The sequence below is a fragment of the Lactuca serriola genome, chromosome 1 (assembly GCF_051521515.1).
Source record: "Lactuca serriola cultivar US96UC23 chromosome 1, Lser_US96UC23_V15, whole genome shotgun sequence".
Classification (NCBI taxonomy): Eukaryota; Viridiplantae; Streptophyta; class Magnoliopsida; order Asterales; family Asteraceae; genus Lactuca; species Lactuca serriola.
The window spans coordinates 95,259,816-95,282,484 of record NC_136408.1 but is presented as its reverse complement, the minus strand read 5'-3'; the positions used below and the strand labels follow the sequence as shown (position 1 = coordinate 95,282,484).

Sequence of the window (22,669 nt, the reverse complement as noted above, 5' to 3'; positions counted from 1 at the left end):
ATGTTCAGGTCAGAGAGCACTTGAACTATGTAGGGAAACTAGTAGCAGCATCGGAAAGGATCCGAGTAGACGTGGGAGCCGGAGGCGGAAATGCAGGAGCACTATCCAGGGTTGTTCACCGCAGCAGACTTCGAGGACGAAGTCTAGTTCAAGTGGGGGAGAATTGTAATGCCCCGACTCTTTGGTGATAATTTTATGGCTTTGATTTTCATGAGTTGCAAGGTCTACTCGACGACTTGGATGCCCTAACTCGTCGAGTAGGAGCAGTTTGGGCCACGTGTTTAAGTGACCTACTCGTCGAGTCCAAGATAGGACTCGACGATTAGGAGCTGAAGGATGAAACCCTAATTTTCGGGGTTTTGCACCCTATTTAAAGGATCATAAGCCTCCTTCATCCCCCTTACAGCCTCTCGAGAGTCCAACAAACCCTAATATGTGTATGTGCTTCATTCTTGTGTGTTTTAAGCTTTGGAAGGTGGATCTTTGTAAGAAGAGCTTAGATAGCAAGTGGCTAGAAGAAAGGAACGTGTGGTGATCTGAAATCTACCTCAGTTAGCATCTTTTGGAAGGTATCAAGTCGTTACCTTGACCTTATTTCATTCTAGATCTAATTTGGTTAAAGATTATGGGTTTTCTAGCATAATAAGAAGCTATTTTTGGGTATGAGCTAAGATCTGAAGTTGTAACTTCAGATCTGAACTCTCTTTGGTCTCTAAGTCCATAAAGCTCTCAGCTTTAGCAAGTATGAACCTCTCCTTAAGTGTGAAACTCCATTTCAAGCTTGGTTTTGACATTATAAGACTTTAGAGCCTTGCATGCATGTAAAGTTTGCAACTTTACGTGATAAACATGCCTTGGGAAGTTGGATATGCAATATGGAACCTTAAATGCTTAAAAAGCATCTGAATGGATAGTGGACTGAACGGAATCAACGAGTTGCATGGTCAACTCGACGAATCCGATGAAGATTGTCGTGCAAGGACTTCTGCATGGACTCGGCGAGTCAGTGGGGTGACTCGAAGAGTCAACTTTGGTTTTCCCGAAGTTTGGACACGCTTGAATTCAGCGAGTTGCAGGAAACTCGACAAGTCAATGGGGGGTTTTCCCGACTACTCGAGTTTTGGAAAGACTCGACGAGTCAGTGGCAGCGCTCGACGAGTCGGGTCAACATGGATTATTGACCTTGATCGTTGACTTTAACTTTGGCCAAGGTTTGTCTAGTTGACTTCTGGGGCATTTTGGGAAGTTGGAAATTTATGAGTATAGATCATTGGTGGTTATATGTGTTGGAGTTTAGGGCAGTGTTTTGGGAGCGCGATTTTGTGGTTCAGTTCAGCATTGCAAGGTGAGTTATCCTCACTATATCAATAGGGTCTAAGGAACCAAGGCCGGACCTTTATGGATTTGTATTCGGATTATGGCATGATATGTTTATTAATTACATCCTAGTAGTTAGGATGGTGATATGCTTGTGCTTAGTGACCTGGTTAGGTCGGTGTCCTGGTTATAGGATGATGCTATGTTAGTGACCGGTTAGGTCTGTATCCCGGTTACTGGGATGTTGCTATGATTGGTGATCTGTTAGATCGGTTTAAATGTTATATGATACGAGCTAGCGTATGATATCTATGTTCACATGTTTTGTTTGGTTAGGGGTTGGGTTGAGGCAGTCTTGCTTTGTGCTGTAGGCCAACATACCTGGCGAGCGGTCTGGATAGGATGTAGGCCCTGCAAGGCGGTTAGTCATGCCGAAGGCTCGGGAGTGGTCCAGATAGGTTGTAGGCCCTGCGAGGAGGTCCAGTCAGGCTGAATGCTCATTATGCATATTGTAGACTTAGAGAGTGGACCAGGTGGATTGAAGGCCCTGTGCAGGCGGACCAGTCACACTGTAGACTCGAGATGCATGGTTGTTCTGTTTACTTATATATTATATGTTATGGTTATATCGCTATGGTGTTGGTATTTTGGGGGTAACTCACTAAGCCTTCGAGCTTACAATTTCAGTTTATTGTTTCAGGTTCAGCGGATGACCGCGGGAAGGCGAAGGCGTGACCGTACACTTCCTCGATTGATGATTTTGATTTCTGGGAATTCTGATGTTTAAACTATTTTGAAAACAAATTGTAATAAATGATTGGTTTTAAATAACTTAAAAAGTTTAAATTGGCTCGAATTTTATGCATGTTACATAGTCCAAAAATCCTTTCATTTTATGCAACCAGGAGGTTTCAAGAAACCGTAGAGGTGCCTCCAAAACCGTCCATGCTATGGAGGTTTCTAGAATTGTTTCTTTTGTTCAACCATTGAAAAATTACAATTCACCATTGCATATTTAATTAATTCCAGTTAATCCCAAACTAATTCCAAATTAATTCGGATTAATAATTAATTAATTCTAATTGATTTCTTATTAGTTTATTAACGGTATAAATTAACAAATTAATTATTTAAGTATTGATCTTATGTTAATTTATTAATCACATAAGAAATTAACATTCAATTAACTATTCCCAGTGTAACAACAGCAAAATTCAGGTCAAAATTTAAACTTTTATAAAACCGTAATTGATTATACTAAGTGGTAAATATTGTAACATGGTTTTCATACATATAAAGAACACAAAAATCCGAGTTATAACGAGGAAGTTATAACCATTCTAAGATTTCCGACAAAACCGGCAACACCGATTAAACGAAAAACACGAAGTTTCAATACAATAGTTTTTAGCCTTAAGTATCTAAATAAAAGTTATAGATAACATCAAACCGTGAGCGTACATAAAAAGAACGTCCAAATCTGACTTCGTATGAGGAAGTTATGATTTTTCCAAGGTTCGGGTATAGCAGTAGACAGCTAAAAACTCGAAATAGAGCTCGAGATACTTTCAACCAAAACAACCTAAATGGGAATCGAAGGTCTCAACATTAGTAGCGCAACAGCGAAAAGTCTGACGATAACGGACATCGGATGAAGAAGTTATGGAATTTTAACGGACTTTTCGTGTCCCGGCCCGTTAAAAATAAATAATTAAAAATAAATCAAAATTTGCCAATGAAGTCTAAACGAGAGTTGTAGATCATATTTTTAGCTACGCGTCCATATAAAGAACGTCGAAAACGGAGCTCGTATGCGAAAGTTATGGATTTTACAAGTTCGGGGTCCAAAATCCGAGGCTGTCAGGCCCCACGACGTGGCACAAGCTTGCCGCGACCCGGCAAGTGACTGAGGGTGTCCAATCAATGGCAGAGGATAGGTTTGACTCCCCACGACGTGGCCATCACTTGCCACGACGTGGCACACCCCAAAAATGCCCCTATAAGTAGATTTCAAGGGCTCCGAGTTCCATTGTTCAGTTCTTTTCTTTCTCGCGCCGAAACTCTGCGTTTAAGCCCCCGAGACCCTCCCAAAGCCCCGGTTTTCACCTTCAAGTCCCGAAGGAAGGTTTTGTGTTCTCGAGATTCCCGAGAATCCCGATATTTTCCCGTGTTTTCAACTCTTCCTGTCGAAGTTCTGCTCGATTCTCCTCTCGACTACTTCAAAGCAACCACTTCAATCAAGTGAGTTCATACCCCTACAACCACACTTTAAATGCTTTTTAAACACTTTTAGGGGGGGGAATACAAGTAAACACACAACTATAATCGTGTGAAACATCGACCTTTTGATATAATTTTCATACTGTTGTTTTAACTATCTTATGAAGTCATTATCATGCAAAACACCTCACAACACAACTTTACCCTCTTGGGATACAATATGTTTTATAAATAGAAATAGGTTTTATTTATACGTTTGCATACTACATCATATCAAGAGTAACCATTTCAACTATAACATGATGCTTTTACAAGAAAACTCAACTCATCACGTTTTTGTAACACGGTAGAAAACGAAATCATTTCATACGAACGATTTTCATCATATTACTCGTGAACTTGTTGTTAGCAATCATGTGATGGCATATGGCTTTGTTTGTACCAAACGAAAGTCCCCACCTATAACCAGAGTCTCCTAGAGGGAGAGCGTGACAAGTGTGTATAGATCTATACGGGGTTGACAACTCCGCACCCTGACTGTTAGCTACAGTCCGTCATTTGGGGTGACAAATGTCAACATTAGGTACTGCATCTAGTATGGTTATGAGGAACTCACAACACGCGGAAACAATGACTCATGCACGTAGTAATACTTAACTCAATCATGCTCGAGGGGTAATAACTATATTCTAGGGTATTATCGGCATGATCAAAACTCAGGTTAAAACACTTCCACAACTAGTTTTACTTAACAATAAGACTGCAACTCACTTTTAGGAAAATAAGGGATTTTCCTGGTTCAAATACATTCATTTTGTACAATAACGATTTACAACATCATTCTTTCGAGCATGTTGTAGTTTCTTATAGCTTACAGTCTTGGTCATTTGAGACTGCATTTCACTTTTAGGAAAATAAGAGATTTTCCTGGTTCAAATACATATAGTACATACAACAATCTTTCAAACTCATTTCATACATCTAATAGAAAATAAGGGATTTTCTGGAAAACATACAAGCACTTTCGAATGGCATACATTTTCTCAAAACACCACTTATGAACTCACCAACTTAAATGTTGACACTTTTTCTTTGAAATAACTTGTATTCTCAGGAAACCGCTAGACCAGGTAGCAACTACTTTTGAAGACTAACGCGCTGGCGTTAGTAACATATTTTGGATCACCATATTGTATTTGATTTCTTTTGCAAACATGTAACATATACAATCATGTAAACTTTTCAAATATATTTATATTATGGTGGTGTGTACTTTCTTTACTATTCAATTGTTATGATATTTGACATGACGTCCTCCGCCCCCGAATGTTTCCGCCGTTCTGGTTTGGGGGTGTGACACCCAGTTAATATATTAATCACATAATATATTAACAAAACATTTCTCTCTTTTTTCTAATATCATTTCTAGTTATTCCTGGTTATGAGGGCAGCCCAAAAGGATTTTACTTCTATTTTCAAGTTTACATCAATTTAGTTTTGAGCTTAGACACCTTAATCCAACAAACTCTGCATTCAATAAAAGCACACTAAAAATATATTACAAATACATTAAAAGCATGAGATACAAATACATAATGAGATATCTTACAAATACATTAAAAGCATAATGAAAATAAAACATACACTAAAATGTAATTAGTTTCCATAAAACTTCGACATTAGAAAGTGTTCCGTGTTTTCTTCGTCAGGGCCACAGGGGCTCTTTTTGTAGGAGTGTGTTCAAATGCATAAGTTGCATCTTCATTAGCTCCCTTTCATTTGTTTTTTTTTTCTCCCTTTCTTTCTTTTTTTGCACCTCTTGTTGATCCAAGTCAAGTCTTTTTTCCATGATTTCTACCTCACTATCTCTACTAAGCCTCATTGCACGGAGTTCTTCAACAATTTCCTTAGAGGACTTACCTTTTTCTTTTCTTTTAGTTGCATCTCTATCTGTTGGACGTTTAATTGTTGAACCACCACTATTTGACACTTTTGTGTTGGATTGGAAAAAATAGTCCCCTTTTTCCGTACTCCTTGATCGTTTTGTGCTACAACCACTTTCGTCATCACTCACTTTATATTATATACGTGGTCGTGTTGTGTCATGATCTAGCTATAAATCCCATTTTCAATGATTACACATATAACCTCTTTAAAAACAATTGTGTCATTAAACTTGTTTCCACTTGTCTCATACAATTTTTGAGCTTCATTCTTAACATCTTTCATACTCTTCCACTTATTCTTTTTCTATATGCTTTTCGGTAAATATCAACCCATTTGCAGGCACTTTCATTAAGTCATTGATAACGACCTTTCATTTAAGCTATGTTTTTGTTACCAAGTTTTCCTAAGTTTTCCGTCAGATTTGCATCATATAACTCCTTCACTTGTGCCCATATTGATGTTTTCTTTTGGTTTTTTCCACGAGACTTATCTTTATTAACGATACAATATGTTGACATTAAAGTGACATCTCCATTAGCATCCATTTATCGCCTCTTGCATTTCTTCCAACATTTTGTGAGGTTTCAATATTTGAGAATTGATTGAGATTTGAGAAAAATTGAGAGCTTTCATAACCTTGAAAGTTTTGATAATATTAAGAATTGTCAATATTTAAAACGAAATTTGAAACCATGATATCAACTAAATCAAAGGGTTTAGAAATGAAGAGTTAAGATGAGATATTAACTCTCAATATTATACTCTATTTATAAAGAAAAAAAATCATAAATTTTAATATTTTTAAAATATCTTTTTTACCGATATATGTTTGGAATTTTAGTGATAATAATTCTTATTCAAAAAATATATAACGAGCCATTATATATATATATATATATATATATATATATATATATATATATATATATATATATATATATATATATATATATATATATATATATATATATTAAATCCCGTGGCTACCGATGAACAGGAAACTTTTTTACTTTTTCGATTTGTGTCATATTTTTCCAGTTTTCTTCTAAATTGTCACTGTAGTTTTTTTTTTTTTTTTTACTTGGGCCACAACCATTTCAACCTTTTATTAATGACACTAATTTTCTTTTTTCATATTTATCTTTTTTTGGGATATGTATCCTTTTTTCTTACGCACTTTTAACTTTCCACTTTGTAAAATCCTTACTTTATTATCTTATTATCGTTAAATGTATGCCTGATCAAGCTTTTAATCTTTTGTTTATGTTGTTGCTTCTGACCTTTTTACATATTTTGAATGTAATACAATTAACATCTAAAACCCGTTCACCCCATGCGGAGCATGGGCTTCTCCTAGTTCAATATTAAACAAGTGGCAAGAGAAATTTTAGTAATTCCTTGTGAGCTTAGATCCGTGGGGTGACTTAGGTCGCTAATAATATCACAATGTTTTTTTTTAAATGGAAAAATGCTGAGCAGCCCGTCATATATTATCGATGGGGGTAGCCTAAGATTGAAAATAAGATAAACCAATTAGTCATATTATATAGGGGAAACATGAAACGTTAGATATATGTGTGTAAAACAATACAGGTCAAATAGAAAAAAAAAATCATGGTTCAAAATAAATTATTTATTTTGAACCATATTGATTTGAATAACATTTTTATAAGATTTTTATAAATATAGATATAGATAAAAAAAGATAAAGATAATGATAATGATAAAAATAAATATATAAATATAGATAGATAAGTAGATAGATATAAATTCTATCTAATTCGGTCTTTTATTATTTCATCTAACAATCCTAACACTTTATCTAACTTAGACTTTTATTATTTCACTAGTTGTGAACTCGTATATTATACGGGTTGATTAAAACAAAATGTTAAATAGAAAAGATTAAATGAGAAATTTATCTGAATTAAAATTATGAAATAACTGAAAATGGAAGAAAAAAATGCAAAAAATAAATAAATTATAATTATGTGTTTAGTTATTAGATCCATGTACTAAACGGGTAAATTATAACAAAATGTTAAACACAAAAGTGTAAACTATAAATTTATTTGAAATTGAAATTGAAATTTTAAATTTAAATTTTGAAATTAATAGTCATTATGATAGGTTTAATTTATGGAAACTAAATTAATGATATATTGGAAATAAAAAATGAAGTAAATGACAAGTGGAAAATAAATATTTTTCAAAATTATGACAAAATGACATGTGACCAACTGAATGAGAGAATGACATGTGACAAAATCATTCTTATTTATTAGGATAGATATAACATCCGGTAACACTCACCCAATATTTTATCTAATTCGGTCTTTTATCATCTTGCCTAACACTCTATCTAACTAGGCTTTTTATTATCTCACCTAACACTCATCTAGTATTATATATAATTCACTCTTTTATTATATGATTAACACTCTATCTAACTCGGTTTTTTATTATCTCATCTAATACTTTATCATATCTTTATTATCTCACTCTACTTATCTCAGTTTTTATTATCTTAGATAACACTTATCCAACATTTTATCATATTTTTATTACCAATCATCTAACAATGTTTCACATATATACTATAATCTCTATAACACTCATCTAACACTTTATCACAATCACATATCTAATATAATCTGCTCTATGTAAACATGTTAAAATCTTAGACTAATTCACTCAAAAAACTTAATTGTCTCCTTGACTCTCAAAATCTATTCTAACTTGTCGAAAATCAATAATTTTCGGTCACTCTCAAATTTATTGTGACCGGTAGTTAGTCTAAGTTCGTTTTCAAGTTTATTTAAAAGTTATTCATATCACATGTGATAATTATCATCATATACCTACTAAATATTTCAATATTTTCTAAAACAGAAAACTTCAAACCACTAAACTAATTTTTAGAACTCTCTTTTTTATATCTCTATTTAGTATTTATATTATCATTCCATATTTTTATGTTCCTATCATATTTTACCGAAAAGATGTTACATATTAGCATTTGTTGGGTCCTATATATCGTTAATTCCTCATGTCATAATATCTATTTAGTATTTATGCTACCAAACACTCCCCTTAATACACACGTTACAACACTCGTCACGTTTTATAACACTGTGATATATATGCATCATGCCTGCTAAGTTCTCGCTGATCTGACAGATTCGCCATGAACACATCACACCTCTCTGTAGATCTTCCATCATATGATCATAATCTATATTGTTAATTTCATTTCTACCAGCTCTGTTTTGATTAGATCAACAACACATGGGCTCCGGGATTGATTACCCCGATCATTCTACGACCCCCACCATCACCACCACCAGCGGCAGCGCTGGCGGGAGTGGCGGTAGAACTTCTACTGCTGCAACCTTCATCACCCCCAAAACTGAGCCTAAACTCGAAACACCGGAAGTTCCACCTGAACCCGATAAATCTCAAAACCCTATCTCTAGTTTTGGTCTGGGTGCTCCAGTAACAGACTCTGATGTTACATTTTCAGTACCCCGATCCGGTGTGAACAGTATTCAGTCTGAATTCAATGGCAGTTGGGGGATGTCTCAGACCGAATCGGTGATTAACGTTGAGGAAAATGACGATGCTCCTATGGATCCTGATGCACTAGCGCTTGTGCTGGTTCCTGAAGAAGACGAGCTTTCAATCGTTGATTTTCCATCTCGCCGGAAGTCTCAGCGGTCGGCTGAGTTAGTCAGGGTAACGAACCTTGAAATCGCGGACGAGAGGTACTTTCGAGAGGTTGTGAGGAAAACAAGGATGCTGTTTGATTCTCTGTATTTTTTCATTATGTTGGAAGACGAGAAGCGTCGTTCTAATGTCGAAGGACGCGTCGTCCGTGTCCGGGGCGATCTGAAAGCTGCTGCACTGATGAAAACCAACGATCTCTGGTTGAATCGGGAGAAACGTATCGTCGGTGCAATTCCAGGGATTTACGTTGGTGATGTATTCAATTTTAGAACAGAGTTATGCGTTTTGGGCATCCATGGTCAAATTCAAGCCGGAATTGATTACTTAAGCTCAAGCCACAGCTCAAATGGGGAACCAATCGCCACCAGTGTGATTGTCTCCGGTGGGTACGAAGATGATGAAGACAGTGGCGATGTTATCGTGTACACAGGTCACGGTGGACAAGATAAGCACTCAAAGCAAGTTGTTCATCAAAGATTAATCGGTGGAAACCTTGCTATGGAAAGAAGTATGCATTACGGAATTGAGGTAAGAGTTGTTCGTGGTTTGAAATACAAAGGTGGAGCAAGCGATAAAGTTTATGTTTACGATGGGCTCTATAAAATCACTGAATCCTGGTTTGAAATGGGTAAATCTGGTTTTGGAGTATACAAATTCAAACTTGTTAGAATGGAAGATCAACCCGAAATGGGGAGTTCATTACTCAAGTTTGCAGAAACCATCAAAACCAATCCAAAGGAAGCTCGACCTTTAGGGTATTACAGTTTGGACATTTCATCAAAAAAAGAAAACACCCCAGTTTTCCTATTCAATGACATTGATGATAACTCTGAGCCAATGAACTACGAATATCTGGTAAGAACTGTTTTCCCTCCTTTCATTTATCAGATTTCAGGGAAAGGCGAAGGGTGTGGTTGTGTATCTGGATGTAAACCTGGTTGTGTTTGTGCTAAAAAGAACGGAGGTGAATTTGCTTATGATTTAAATGGGATTTTGTTAAGAGGAAAACCAATAATATTCGAATGTGGGCCCTTCTGTTCATGCCCACCTACTTGTTGGAATCGAGTAACCCAAAAAGGTGTAAAGAATAGATTTGAAGTGTTTAGGTCAATGGAAACGGGTTGGGGAGTTAGGTCATTGGATTTGATCCAAGCTGGATCTTTTATCTGTGAATACACTGGGGTTGTTCTCACCAGAGAACAAGCCCAGGTATTCACAATGAACGGAGAGGATAGTTTAGTCTATCCTTTCCGTTTCGGTGACAGATGGGCAGAATGGGGAGATTTGTCACAAGTTTTTCAAGATTATGTGCGTCCTTCATGCCCATCTGCACCACAATTGGAATTTGCAATTGATGTTTCTAGAATGAGAAATGTTGCTTGTTACATGAGCCATAGTTCGTGTCCGAATGTTTTTGTGCAATTGGTGTTGTTTGATCATGCAAATTTAGGGTTTCCTCATCTTATGTTGTTTGCTATGGAAGATATTCCTCCATTGAGGGAGCTTAGCCTTGATTATGGTGCAGCTGGTGAATGGACAGAAAAATTGCCCATTTGTAACTAAGAAATATGTCTCAAGTTGTTCTTTTGCTTTTTTGTGTATATCTCAGATCAGATCCAGTGGCTTTCATCGTTTATGAGGTAATGATTATTTCTTATCTTTGTAACTAAGTTAAATATTTATGGGTTTTTTAATGGATTGTTTCTTTTTTACCTTTGATAGAATGAGCTAAGCCAAAAAAAACCTTGCTTTATGATCAAGATACTTTACCCTTTTACCTATTTGCCCTTCTTTTTTCCTCCCAACTCACATCTCGTTAAAATTAGTAAATGGAAGGGTAAAGTGGTCATTTGGTTTCGGTTGGTTTATCAGAAAGGAAAGAAAACGACCTTATATTAACTTAGAGAGACATCATCACATGTCAGCCATTTTACTCATGCAAGACTTGATGAGAAAAAAACAGGCCCTAAATGACCATTTTACCCTTGCTTTCCAAAAAACGGAGTTCACAATACTAACAATATTTATCGGTTTTAATGTGAGAGGAGTTGGGAGAAGCAAAGAAGAAGGGAAAATAGTTGAATAGGTGAAAAGTTAGGATGTGGAAAACAGTTTACAGATTTCTTGAAAAAGTTTTCAAAAAAAGGAATGGAATTTTCAATTTTGGTTTTCAGTAGAAAATTTAGAAAATGTGTTTGGTTAAAACTTTTGGGTTTTCATTTTCAGATTTTAGAAAGTTAGAAAACGTGTTTGACTGTGTATTTTCTATCAACTTTCATTTTCTAATTTTTGTTATTTTTAAATAGGGGGTGGTTGGTGGGAGTGGGTATCATTGGGGGGTGAGGTGAGGTGGTTAGGGGTGGGTGTGGGTGTAGGTTAGGTGTAAGTGGGTAAGGGTGGGGTGGAGTGGGGTAGATGGGTCTGGGTGGGGATGGGTGTGTGTGTTTATATTTTAAAAAAGCTTTTTGAAAACAATAATTATCATTTTTCCAAGTTACTTGTAATTTTGAAAAATGGAAAATTCTCTTTTCTTGGAAAATTTTTAGAAAAAATATAAAACCAGACTCGCTTCCAAAAATTTCACTTTTCTTAGAAATTTTTTCTAGAAAACTAGAGAATTTTCCTCAACCAAAGGCACTTTTATGGTATGTTTGGTTGTGAAAAACTGTTTTTATTTTCCAAGAAAATGTTTTCAGAAAATATAATTGAATTTTCATTTTCAGTTTTCAATGAAAATTTTAGAAAATGGGTTTGGTTGGAACCGGTGGAGTTTTCATGTTCCATCTTAGAAATTTAGAAAATTTTGGAAAACTGTAAAACTCATTTTTCTAATTTACATACAATTTGGAAAACAAAAAATTTTCATTTTCTTGGAAATTTTTTTGAAAACCGAATCAACCATACGCTTTTTCAAAATTTTCACGAAAAACTAGAAAATTTTCCGCAACCAAACGCATTCTTAGTGTCTTAATACATTAAGTCAGGTTTTTTTGACTAACCCAATAAGTCATACATGTATAGGCGTCCAGATTAAGTGTTTCACCCATTAAGCAAAACAAGAAACAACTTCTAATTTAAATATTCACAATTTCTTTTAATTTAATCAATTGTTTGCTTAATCCATTTGAATCTTGTGTTTTGTAGATGGTATAAAGAAGATGATAAGTTGGCTAAAATTTTGCATCTCGGTTTCCAAATATATCACATCTCATCTTCTTCCACTATATAAGGAAAGGTATCTATTTCCAAATTAGGTTGCCTATATTAAAACTATAGCTCCTTTCTCTTTTGGCTTTTGGTTTTTGAAATGCATAACACACAAGGGTCATCAAGATGGGAAATGATGCATGCATCTTCAAACTTGAAAGTTGAAGTTGCCATTAAAGAAACAAATTTTGTGTACCTATGAAGTTTATATATATACATATCAAGTGTAGATGACTTAAAAAACTACATCTTATACCCTTTTTGATGTTGTTTTGGCTTTTGTTTTTGTACAAATTAATATAAAAAATTCTGTAGATTCTGTATAGAGATGGAATCAATGAACGCTTAAATGGTCCTTTGGGTTTTTGATATAAGTTGGTAGTATGCATGTAATAAACTTGGTAAATTCCACAAAGTCAACTTACTCAACTTTACTAATAAAGATAAAAGCAAATGGTTTAGTTGTGGACTATAAAAAATGTTGAGAAAGAACATTATAAGTTGATATCATACATATAAAAAAAGTAGGGTTGTCAAATCGGACAGTCGTGTCGTGTTTTTGCCTGACACGACACGACAAATTTTTGTATAACACGAATACGGCACGCCACGATGTCGTGTTTTTTTTCATTAACACGAAAACGAACCAATTAAAATACGACAACACGACACAACAAAGATAATATTACATAACTATTAGTATATTTCGTTCATACTTAAAGATATATAACACGACAAACACGACAACCGCATGCTTAATCGTGTCGATTTATGAACACGATACGATATCGTATTTTTTAATTTTGACACAAACGACACGAACACGAATTCGAATTTTGATTTCGTCTTGATTTTTTCGTTTCGTGTATTTTTGTCGTGTGGTATCATAAATTGACATCCCTATAAAAAGGATTGAGTTTTACGAAGCAAAAGTTGTGGGCAACGCTAATGTCAAGTTGGAAATAAGTTTTTTTATCCTTTTCTTTTTGGTAAATATATTAGAGGCTTAAGGCTTTTTATTTAGACCATCTTTCCAATATAATTCCTAAAAGCAACTTTACTAAATTAAAAAATGATTAAAGATAAATGAAAATAATTTTGTCATTTGTCCCCATCTTATACAATATATCATATGATATTTTCAGTTTAATTCCATTTGGCAATTTCTTGTCCCCATCTTATACAATATATCATATGATATTTTCAGTTTAATTCCGTTTGGCAATTTCTGATTTATTTTTTTGCTTTTCTCTTACACTAAAAAAATAAAAGTTTACTAAATTTTAAACAAAATTGACTACCTCCTTTAATGCTCATGTAAATTGTCTTTAATGCTTATGTAAATTGTAATGGAATGTATCAAATTCAAATAATGTTTTTCAAATATAATTTTCGTTCATTTCTTTTCAAATATAATTTTCGTTCAGATATTGATATCCTTTCCAAAATCATTTTTGTAAGTTATATATAAGTTTATAAAGTTATTATCACATTTTCTTGAAAGCATGTAATGCTTATGTTGAAAAAAACCATATAATATATGAGTCTCACACATAATAAATAAATAAGATATTGTTATTTGGTTTATTTGGTTTACTTTCTTTTATTTTAATAACCAAAATCAATATGAAATTTAAGATATTAATTCGGTTTTTGCATAAAGAATTCAAAATCCAAATATCATGACCATGTAACCATATAGTTTCATCCAAATTGTTTAAATTGAACAATTTTTTTATTAGTTTTATCCAAAAAGTGAAGTTTCACTCTATAAACACGGATGAAAGGTATTTAGGCTGAAGGGAGTGATGCCACAGGAACCGCACTCCCTCCTTTGATACATAGGAGCCACATTATTTTTACCACACAAAGTGTGGTTCTTTACCACACCCAGGGAGTGGAAAACCATGGTAGAGGAAGAGAGAGGTGAGAGAAAAGAAAAGAGAGAGAAAGACACATAAATAAAGAGAGAGAAGAAAGAGGGTGCGGCCATTTCTAGCCGCACTACGGCCAAAACCGCAGGAAACTGCACCCAGGGGCGGTGTTTGCGGTCCAGGTGGCAAGGGTGCGGCTTGGAACTGCAGTCCACTCCTTCAAGCCTTATAGGGATGGAATAGTCTAGAATCTAAGAGTTGTTTTTGATTGAGATCAGTTTTAATTTCTATATTGCCACATGCATTCTGCAAAAAGCAAGAGGGTATATTTCTCGACAAGGGTTTGTGCAATATCCATGTTATCATGTGGTCACATCATTTTGCCCAAAAACAAGAGAGGAATATTTACCTGAATAAGAAAAGGAAATGCTTTGGTTTTCAAAAGTTTCAGGAGCAGCCCAACGAAGACAGCCGATGATATTCAATTAATTTCTTTCAGTTGGTTGAAATATAGAGGGGGGTTTAGTTTTTTAAATTGGTTAGACCGGTGTAATTCTTCTATTTCATTTCTTTGTATGTTGTAATTATTCTAACATCTCGCTAGTTTCGTTTTAATGTGATTCTGCTGTTAAAAAAAACATTTGTAGAATATTCATCCTCAGGTTTACAAGCTGTGACACCCCTTAAATGTTAGGATACAAACAAATTAATCAACCCAAATATTGTGGAAGCCCCAACAAATATGAGGTCTAAAACATCACTGGATAGAGATGTATATTTGCAATACCAGACCGGTCTCGGGTTAGTTTTGAAAGTCTGGTCTTTTTGGAATCGGTCTCAAAACAGTCTGGTCTGACTTTTAGTCGAACCGGTCTTTTCTCAGATCTGGTCTCGTTCTCAAAGTCGTTTCGTGCATCTTTTGCGATTTCAAATTTTCCCGTTAACATATATATTATTAACATTTATTTAAAATGATTCACTAAAATTTAATAAACGAGAAAAAAGAAAAAAGTTAGATAATGTGTGATTTAAAATTGTATAATTAACACAAAATAATATATTTATAAACTTTGGTTTCCTTTTTTTTAGTATGGCTTCGGACCAGACTTATTGGGACAGGCCTTGGAACGGTCTGTTTTTTTACTAGTCCCAAACGGTCTCAGGCCGTTACTTTTTCGGTCCAGTCTCGTTTTAGACCAGTTCGGTCTTGATCTAAGACCAGTCTTTTTGTTCATGTCTATCAGTGGATGCCACTAGAATTGACATCAAGACTAGTATTATTATCAACCAAAATTCATTCAATGATCATGGTACTAGAAAATGGTTCTACCAACTCCATGTTGCAATCCGAAAGTTTCACATCATTTGTCTTAAAAACAAGTTTGTTGTATAGGTTGAAAAAAAGGTGACACACCATTGCATAAACAACTATTACCTCTTTATAAACATATATTCAATCATACAAAAAACTCACACATGTTACAAAACCATTACACAAATTCGTATAATCAACTTCAAGCAAAGCTCGCTATGCAAAAAACTATACTAAAAAAAGTTATATGTTTCCATGAAGAGCTTAAAAACTCTTTTGGAACAAAGAGTTCATTCTTGAGAATTGGTAGTTCCATTTTTACCAAGGCCACGTTGTCTTGCTCTTTCCATCTTTCGTTTACGCCATTCCTCTAGAGCTGAAAAAGATATAAAGGGAACAGAAGTTCATAAATCAAAGTGTATATCTTTCTTGAAAACATAACTTAAAATTTTACTAAATTTATTTTGTGAAATCAAGAAAGCAAAGTAATTACCTTTTTGGTTATCAGCATCTGAATAGGAGCGATGATTGTTCAGCCTAGATATCAAATCAAGTGCAGCAGATTGTTTCGCATCTTTTTCTTGAACAGTTTCAACTTCTTCATGACCTTCTCTCTCAATTTCTCTAACCTATTTTCCATTTTCCAATCAAAATAAATTCACATTAAGGAAAATAAATCTCAATCTTTCGTTTTTATTCAAGATCATCTAATATCAACACACCCATTAGATGGAGTCATGATTTGAGGATAATCGTAGGGATATTTGCAGGAAATTACAACGAACTATCAATTTTTTAGCAACAATGAAAGCAGTAGAAAACGTCAAGTTTGATGCTATGATTATGAGAAGATTTGATTATTTCCTGCAATTATCTCTATAATCTAATTCAACTGAAACTTATTCACATAGAAACTCAAAACTTACTCTTTTTATAAGTTCTACAGGTTCCATGGCACGACGTAGTTCTTCAGATTCCTTCACATACTTAAGCAGAACTAAATTTCAAAAGGCAATTTTATCAGATGCTTTGAAGATACGTTCTCAACAAAGAATTAGTAACATCATATGACCTAAACCCCAAAATCTAAAACGTAGAAAGTGACAATTATGCCAACAAAATAGGGGGTTTTGAGCAATCAATAGGAATGAAGTAATGGGAACAAAAAAAAAGGATTAATTTATTACTAATACAATGTAATCTAAGTATAAATGGAACCCTAAATTAAAGAGAGGTGAAGTAAGTGAAATGCACCTGAATCGGATCCATTAGAGGTGGGAGAAGATAGAAAGCAGTGAATCAAAAACAGAGCGGTGATCAAATTTAAGAAACAGACGACGATGGTGGCATTTCTAAAGGAGAATCTCGACATCGCTCTTCCACCCCATTGCTGCAACCTCTCCGTCATCCTCATTTCATGTTATCAAAAAGATGAATCGGGAGTTGAATTATTGAAACTTGAAGCAATATGTTTATAAAAACCCCTCGCAACTTTTTGAGTTCGCACTTCTTCCCCTCGCACTTTGAGTAAAAAAAAAAGAACCCCTCGCAACTTTTTGAGTACGCACTTCTTCCCCTCGCACTTTGAGTAAAAAAAAACCCCTCGCAACTTTTTGAGTTCGCACTTCTTCCCCTCGCACTTTGAGTAAAAAAAAAACCCCTCGCAACCTTTTGAGTTCGCACTTTGAGTAAAAAAAAACCCCTCGCAACTTTTTGAGTTCGCACTTCTTCCCCTCGCACTTTGAGTAAAAAAAAAACCCCTCGCAACCTTTTGAGTTCGCACTTCTTCCCCTCGCAACTTTTTGAGTTAAAAAAAAAAAATCGTGGTCGGCAGGATTCGAACCTGCGCGGGCAAAGCCCACATGATTTCTAGTCATGCCCGATAACCACTCCGGCACGACCACTTTGATGTGTCTTTTGAACACTCATACAATATGTAATCAACATTTGACATTATCATCTTTCGATTCTTTCCTACGTTGTCACTAGTCACAGCCGTTCCACAAAACTTATCAAAACCTCACTCGTAAACTGACGGTTGAATCTCTTTGGAGGATTTTGGTATTCGGGGATGTGAAAGATAGCTCTAATACAATCATTGTCGGGATGTTCATTGCATCGACAGAGTTCGTTTGAGTTCTAATCAGGTAAAGTAAACACCTTTGATGCTTTACATATCATCTTGAATCTTCCCAAACAAATTCATCAAAAAAATCTTGAATGTTCATGCTATTACGAGCAAGATTTCCAAATGCAATAAGGGTTTTAATTTCAACATAAATCCCCTTTTGCGTAAGCTTCAAATTTAGCATCTAATTCAAGTTATTGCTAATTCGCTATCGCATCTTCGAAAACACGACTCAAATGGTATAATTCCACCTCAAGTTTTGTGGATTTTGTGTAGTTTTACACTAATTGTTCTTCAGTGTGATTGATTATGTCTTAATTTGATACTCTGCAGATACGTTGTCTTGTTTCAAACCAATTGAATTACTTAAAGAACAGTTTAATGGCTCTTACACTATTAAAAGGCATTCAATCTCGCCCATTATTACCACGTCCCTCCACCTTCATAACAAGAAAACACGTTTTCTTCTGCTCAATGCAAAACACACAAACCGAAACAACCACTACCACAACAAAAACAAAACAACAAACTCACTCCAACTTCACAGAAACACCTCGAGCAAAAGCTGTTGAAAAAGTTCTTAAAGATTATGAAGCAATCATCGGTATAGAAACACACGTACAGCTGGCAACAATGACAAAAGCCTTTTGTAGCTGTGCTTACAGTTACGGGTCACAACCAAATTCATGTATTTGCCCCGTTTGTATGGGTTTACCCGGTGCTTTACCCGTTTTGAATTCCAAAGTGATAGAGTATGCAGTGATGCTTGGTGTTGCACTCAATTGCAAGTTGTCTTTGAATTCAAAGTTTGATAGGAAACAATACTTTTATCCTGATCTTCCTAAAGGGTATCAAATTTCACAATTTGATATTCCAATTGCTACAAATGGGTTCATTGATTTGGATCTTCCACTTGAATTTGGTGGAGGGCATAGAAGATTTGGGATTACTAGGGTTCATATGGAGGAGGATGCAGGGAAGCTTCTTCACACGGGATCCGGGAGTTATTCTCAGGTGATTATTTAAAAACCAGGGATAGTTTGGTAATTTTTTTAGTATTAAACATTTGTTTGTTGGAAACAGGTTGATTTGAACAGAGCAGGGGTACCTTTACTAGAAATAGTTTCTGAACCTGATATGAGAACTGGAATTGAGGCTGCAGAATATGCTGCAGAATTACAAAGGGTAGTGAGATATTTGGGGGTTAGTAATGGAAATATGCAAGAAGGATCACTTCGTTGTGATGTCAATGTTTCCATTCGTCCAATTGGCCAATTAGAATTTGGCACCAAGGTATAAATTATAAAATACTTCCCTTTTTCTTCTTCATTATGTTAAATATCAAGGTAAAATGAAGATCATCTAGAAAAGATCGTGGGCCCCGTTGCAGCTTTTTACAAAAACAAAACAAAAACTCAAATAAAGAATCTTGTATGTGCAAAAGACGTAAATGCCCTCATCATGGTTTTTGAATGATAGGTGGAGATAAAGAATCTGAATTCATTTTCAGCAATGAGTAGAGCTATTGATTTTGAGATTGCAAGACAAGCAGCATTATATAACCAAGGGCAAGCTGAGGAAATTGTACAAGAAACACGTCTATGGGAAGAAGGAGCTCAGGTATTGTCTTTGTAACATGTTTTCTTGCTCACTAGGGGCATTTTGGTCATTTTAGAATGCTTATCTTTTTTCTTTGCTCTTATTGTTAGAAAACAGTTACAATGAGGAAAAAGGAAGGACTTGCAGATTATCGATATTTTCCCGAACCTGACCTTCCGGAAGTTATATTCACAGAAGAATATGTCAATGGAATCCGTGATTCCTTACCTGAGCTTCCAGAATTGAAAAGAAGAAGATATGAGGAAATGGGTTTAAGCATGCAAGATGTCCTTTTTCTTGCCAATGATGTTAATGTATGTCATAAGGATAAGAAGGGCATTAACGTCTTTTTACATAGACAAGATATTAAGACCAAGTCCATGTCTCGCCTTTTTAGGTGGGACTAGATTTGCAATCTTTGTCTCATTGACATCAGTCGGTCATTTTCTATCAACTGTCAACTGTCAACTGTCTACTGTCTGAATTATGTATTTGGGTATTTCAGGTTGCGGATTTTTTTGATGCCACAATTGCTAAAGTACCCGATGTAAAATTAGCAGCTAATTGGATCATGGGAGATATTGCTGCATACATGAAGAATGAAAAGTTGTCTATAAATGAAATAAAACTTAGCCCTCAAGAATTAAGTGAGTTGATAGCTTCTATAAAAAGTGCAACTATTAGTGGAAAGATAGGGAAAGAGGTGCGTCTTTTTATTCGATTATTGCTTAATATCTTATAAATGTTCATAAAAATTAAAACTTTATTGATATTGGTCAAGATTTGTGTGTAAATTTGTGCAGATACTCCTTGAACTTATGGAAAAGGGTGGAACTGTTAAGGGACTTATCAAAGAGAAAGATCTTGTACAGGCAAGCTCTTTGTTCTATATTGTTTTTAAACAAGAGGGTAAAATGGTCATTTACTCACATTCATATAGTCGAAAAAAGAAACAGTTTTTATGTATACAACAAGCTATATATGGGTGTTTCTTTTTGACTTAAAAAGAACAAGTTAAAAGATAAAGTTTGAAAAAAGGAGTCTTTCCCCATAAGTTCTAAAACTTTTTACAATGTGCCCTTATTTATTAAAAAAGTTACTTTTTTTTTTATTATTATTACAGATAGTTGACCCTGTTGAGATTGAGAAAATAGTTGATAAAGTAATTACTAATAACCCAAAGCAATTGGAACAATATCGTGGGGGTAAAACCAAGTTGCAAGGCTTTTTTGCAGGGCAGGTTGGTCTTTTTATCTCTAAACTGAGCTTCTCATAAATTCATGTTAGGGTTTTTTTTATAAATGTTATAATTTAAGCATTTTAAACCAAATTATCAGGTGATGAAAGAATCAAAGGGCAAAGCAAATCCAGGGCTTGTGAACAAGATTCTTCTTGAAAAATTAAACGCCAAAAACGGATAAGGTATCTATAAGGATCTTTTTTTTGTTAATCTTCTCTTATATTTTTTGAATAATTTTATCTTATCAACTTGATTTTTGTTGTAAACATGCAGATTGTGTAGCCATTTCTTTTTCGGATGAAACCCCACTCAAGAGTTGTTACCTATGAAAACAAGGCAAAGGGCTTTTTTGTATTTTTACAAACCACAAGAAATTGGAGATGTATTGTTTTAGATTATATGTTGCAATTGTATTCGACATTCATCTTGAATACTGTTTCTTACCATTTATTGCAGCTAATGCTAAAGAAGCTAGTTGTTTATCCTCTTGTGTTGTGGTTGAAATGCAAAGTTAGAGCTATGAAAATGAAATTCTGTTTCTTTACAAATAATAGCAACTTACATATCTTTATTGATAACAACAATATCATGTAACCTAATGTTTGTAATTTTGTAAGTTTCAAATTACATATTGTTACTATTAGGCCGGAGGGATATACTGTGTTGGGAGGGTGAAAGGAGCTGAAACCGCACCCGGGAACACCACCCCTTTGGGTGCGGTTTATGATACTCACACTCTACCACTCACTTTTTCAGTGTCAAGTCAGCTTTCTACTCACCAAAAGACAGGAAATGGTTTCTTTTCATTACTTTTTTTTTTTTTTACTTTTTTCTAAAATAAAAATAATATAATTTTAAAGTTTAAAATTCAATAAATAAATAAAATTAATTAAAAATTATTAATAAACACAAAAATCAATTAAAATAGAAATATTTTATTACTTAAAAATAAAAATTACAGAATAAAACCTAGAAAAAACATAATTAACAGTTACATAATAAAAATAATAAACCATTATTAATAAACTATGTCACTCCGAATTGTCGTCCTTGTCATCCGGATCCTCACCTGGGTCGTCGATGAACATATCCAAATCTTCTTCTTATTCATCAAACAAATCACCGTGTTAATACTCTGCATTAGGTTGTATGTGGCCCAGTAAATGTGTTCCACCAAATCCGTACGAAGGGAGTGATGAATGTCGTGATCATGTACTTCTCTTCTATGTGCCATATACTCTTGCGTGCGTACCAACAACTACTTCTTCGGCGTTTGACAAAACTTCGTTTGCGTCATATCAGCATATCGCTCTTTCTTCATCTTCTAGAATCATATTATGTAATATGATGCACACGTACATTACGTGTTGCAACTTTTTCACTTCATATGATCATGTCCGACTTGCAGTACTTGTCCTGCTTATATGATCGTGCGACTTTCCAAGGTAGATGTCGTTGAATACCAGCGACTAATCGAGAACATTGATGTCGTTTGCACCAGCTTGACTAAAGAATGCATGTTATATCCAAAGATCATGTGATGTGATTACTTCTAGAACAATTGTTGGCTCTCTATGATCACCTTTCATGTATTGACCCCGCCATATGTTGGGGCTCAATGCCCACGACCGGTGCATACAATCGATGCTACCTAGCATTCCCGGAAACCCATGCCTATTTTCATCCACCGTACATAATTGGTGGACATCATTGATCGTCGGTTTGTGCAAATATCGTTCCCCGTAAACCAAAGTAATAGCTTTCGCAAACTTGTACATAGTTTCCCGTGTGGTACGCTCAGATATCCTCAAATACTCGTCCCATTTATCTGCTCCTATGCCGTATGCTAACTAACGAAATGCAGTTGTGCATTTTTGAATTAGAGAAAAACATTTTTCTGTCTCTCGCATCCCACTTCAATTGGAAATATGGAAATCGGCCTTCCAAATCGCCAGCAATACATAAAAGTAACTCTTTACTCATCCGGAACCGTCGTTGAAACTTTTCAGCGTACCCGACGTTATCTGCAAAATAGTCTTCTATAAGACAATTGTGTCTGGCATCACAATCTCTCTTCAGTGGAGGTCTTCTTGTTTGAG

General features: G+C 34.9%; 2 protein-coding genes, 1 non-coding gene and 1 pseudogene across 4 annotated transcripts; 2 read left to right on the top strand and 2 right to left on the bottom strand.

The window, feature by feature from the left end:
• Positions 1-8,562: 8,562 nt before the first annotated feature.
• LOC145095562 (histone-lysine N-methyltransferase family member SUVH9 pseudogene) lies at positions 8,563-12,772 on the top strand (annotated as a pseudogene). The gene is made up of 2 exons (XR_013703710.1): positions 8,563-10,850; positions 12,355-12,772. The product of XR_013703710.1 is annotated as a histone-lysine N-methyltransferase family member SUVH9 pseudogene (transcript).
• A 2,935-nt stretch (positions 12,773-15,707) lies between these two features.
• LOC145070144 (uncharacterized) lies at positions 15,708-17,035 on the bottom strand. Its single transcript, XM_079017088.1, has 4 exons — positions 16,858-17,035; positions 16,530-16,600; positions 16,097-16,232; positions 15,708-15,979 (listed from the first exon to the last, which is right to left on the bottom strand). The coding sequence occupies exons 1-4, from the start codon at positions 17,015-17,017 to the stop codon at positions 15,894-15,896; spliced, it is 453 nt and encodes a 150-aa protein (XP_078873214.1). The 5' UTR covers positions 17,018-17,035; the 3' UTR covers positions 15,708-15,893.
• A 390-nt stretch (positions 17,036-17,425) lies between these two features.
• Positions 17,426-17,507, bottom strand: TRNAS-AGA (transfer RNA serine (anticodon AGA)). Its single transcript has one exon. It is a non-coding gene; the product is annotated as a tRNA-Ser (tRNA).
• An 84-nt stretch (positions 17,508-17,591) lies between these two features.
• On the top strand, positions 17,592-21,052 carry GATB (GLU-ADT subunit B). The gene is made up of 10 exons (XM_079033405.1): positions 17,592-17,750; positions 18,065-18,745; positions 18,815-19,024; positions 19,211-19,351; positions 19,441-19,644; positions 19,836-20,033; positions 20,134-20,202; positions 20,454-20,570; positions 20,668-20,752; positions 20,844-21,052. The coding sequence occupies exons 2-9, from the start codon at positions 18,113-18,115 to the stop codon at positions 20,749-20,751; spliced, it is 1,656 nt and encodes a 551-aa protein (XP_078889531.1). The 5' UTR covers positions 17,592-17,750; positions 18,065-18,112; the 3' UTR covers position 20,752; positions 20,844-21,052.
• The last annotated feature ends 1,617 nt before the right edge of the window (positions 21,053-22,669 follow it).

Coding starts and splice junctions, on each gene's coding strand:
- LOC145070144 (XM_079017088.1), bottom strand. CDS start 17,017: ATGAGGATGACGGAGAGGTTGCAGCAATGGGGTGGAAGAGCGATGTCG. Junction 16,601..16,857: donor CTCTAATGGATCCGATTCAG/GTGCATTTCACT, acceptor TTTGAAATTTAG/TTCTGCTTAAGTATGTGAAG. Junction 16,233..16,529: donor CTGTAGAACTTATAAAAAGA/GTAAGTTTTGAG, acceptor AATGGAAAATAG/GTTAGAGAAATTGAGAGAGA.
- GATB (XM_079033405.1), top strand. CDS start 18,113: ATGGCTCTTACACTATTAAAAGGCATTCAATCTCGCCCATTATTACCA. Junction 18,746..18,814: donor GATCCGGGAGTTATTCTCAG/GTGATTATTTAA, acceptor TGTTGGAAACAG/GTTGATTTGAACAGAGCAGG. Junction 20,034..20,133: donor GTGGAAAGATAGGGAAAGAG/GTGCGTCTTTTT, acceptor AAATTTGTGCAG/ATACTCCTTGAACTTATGGA.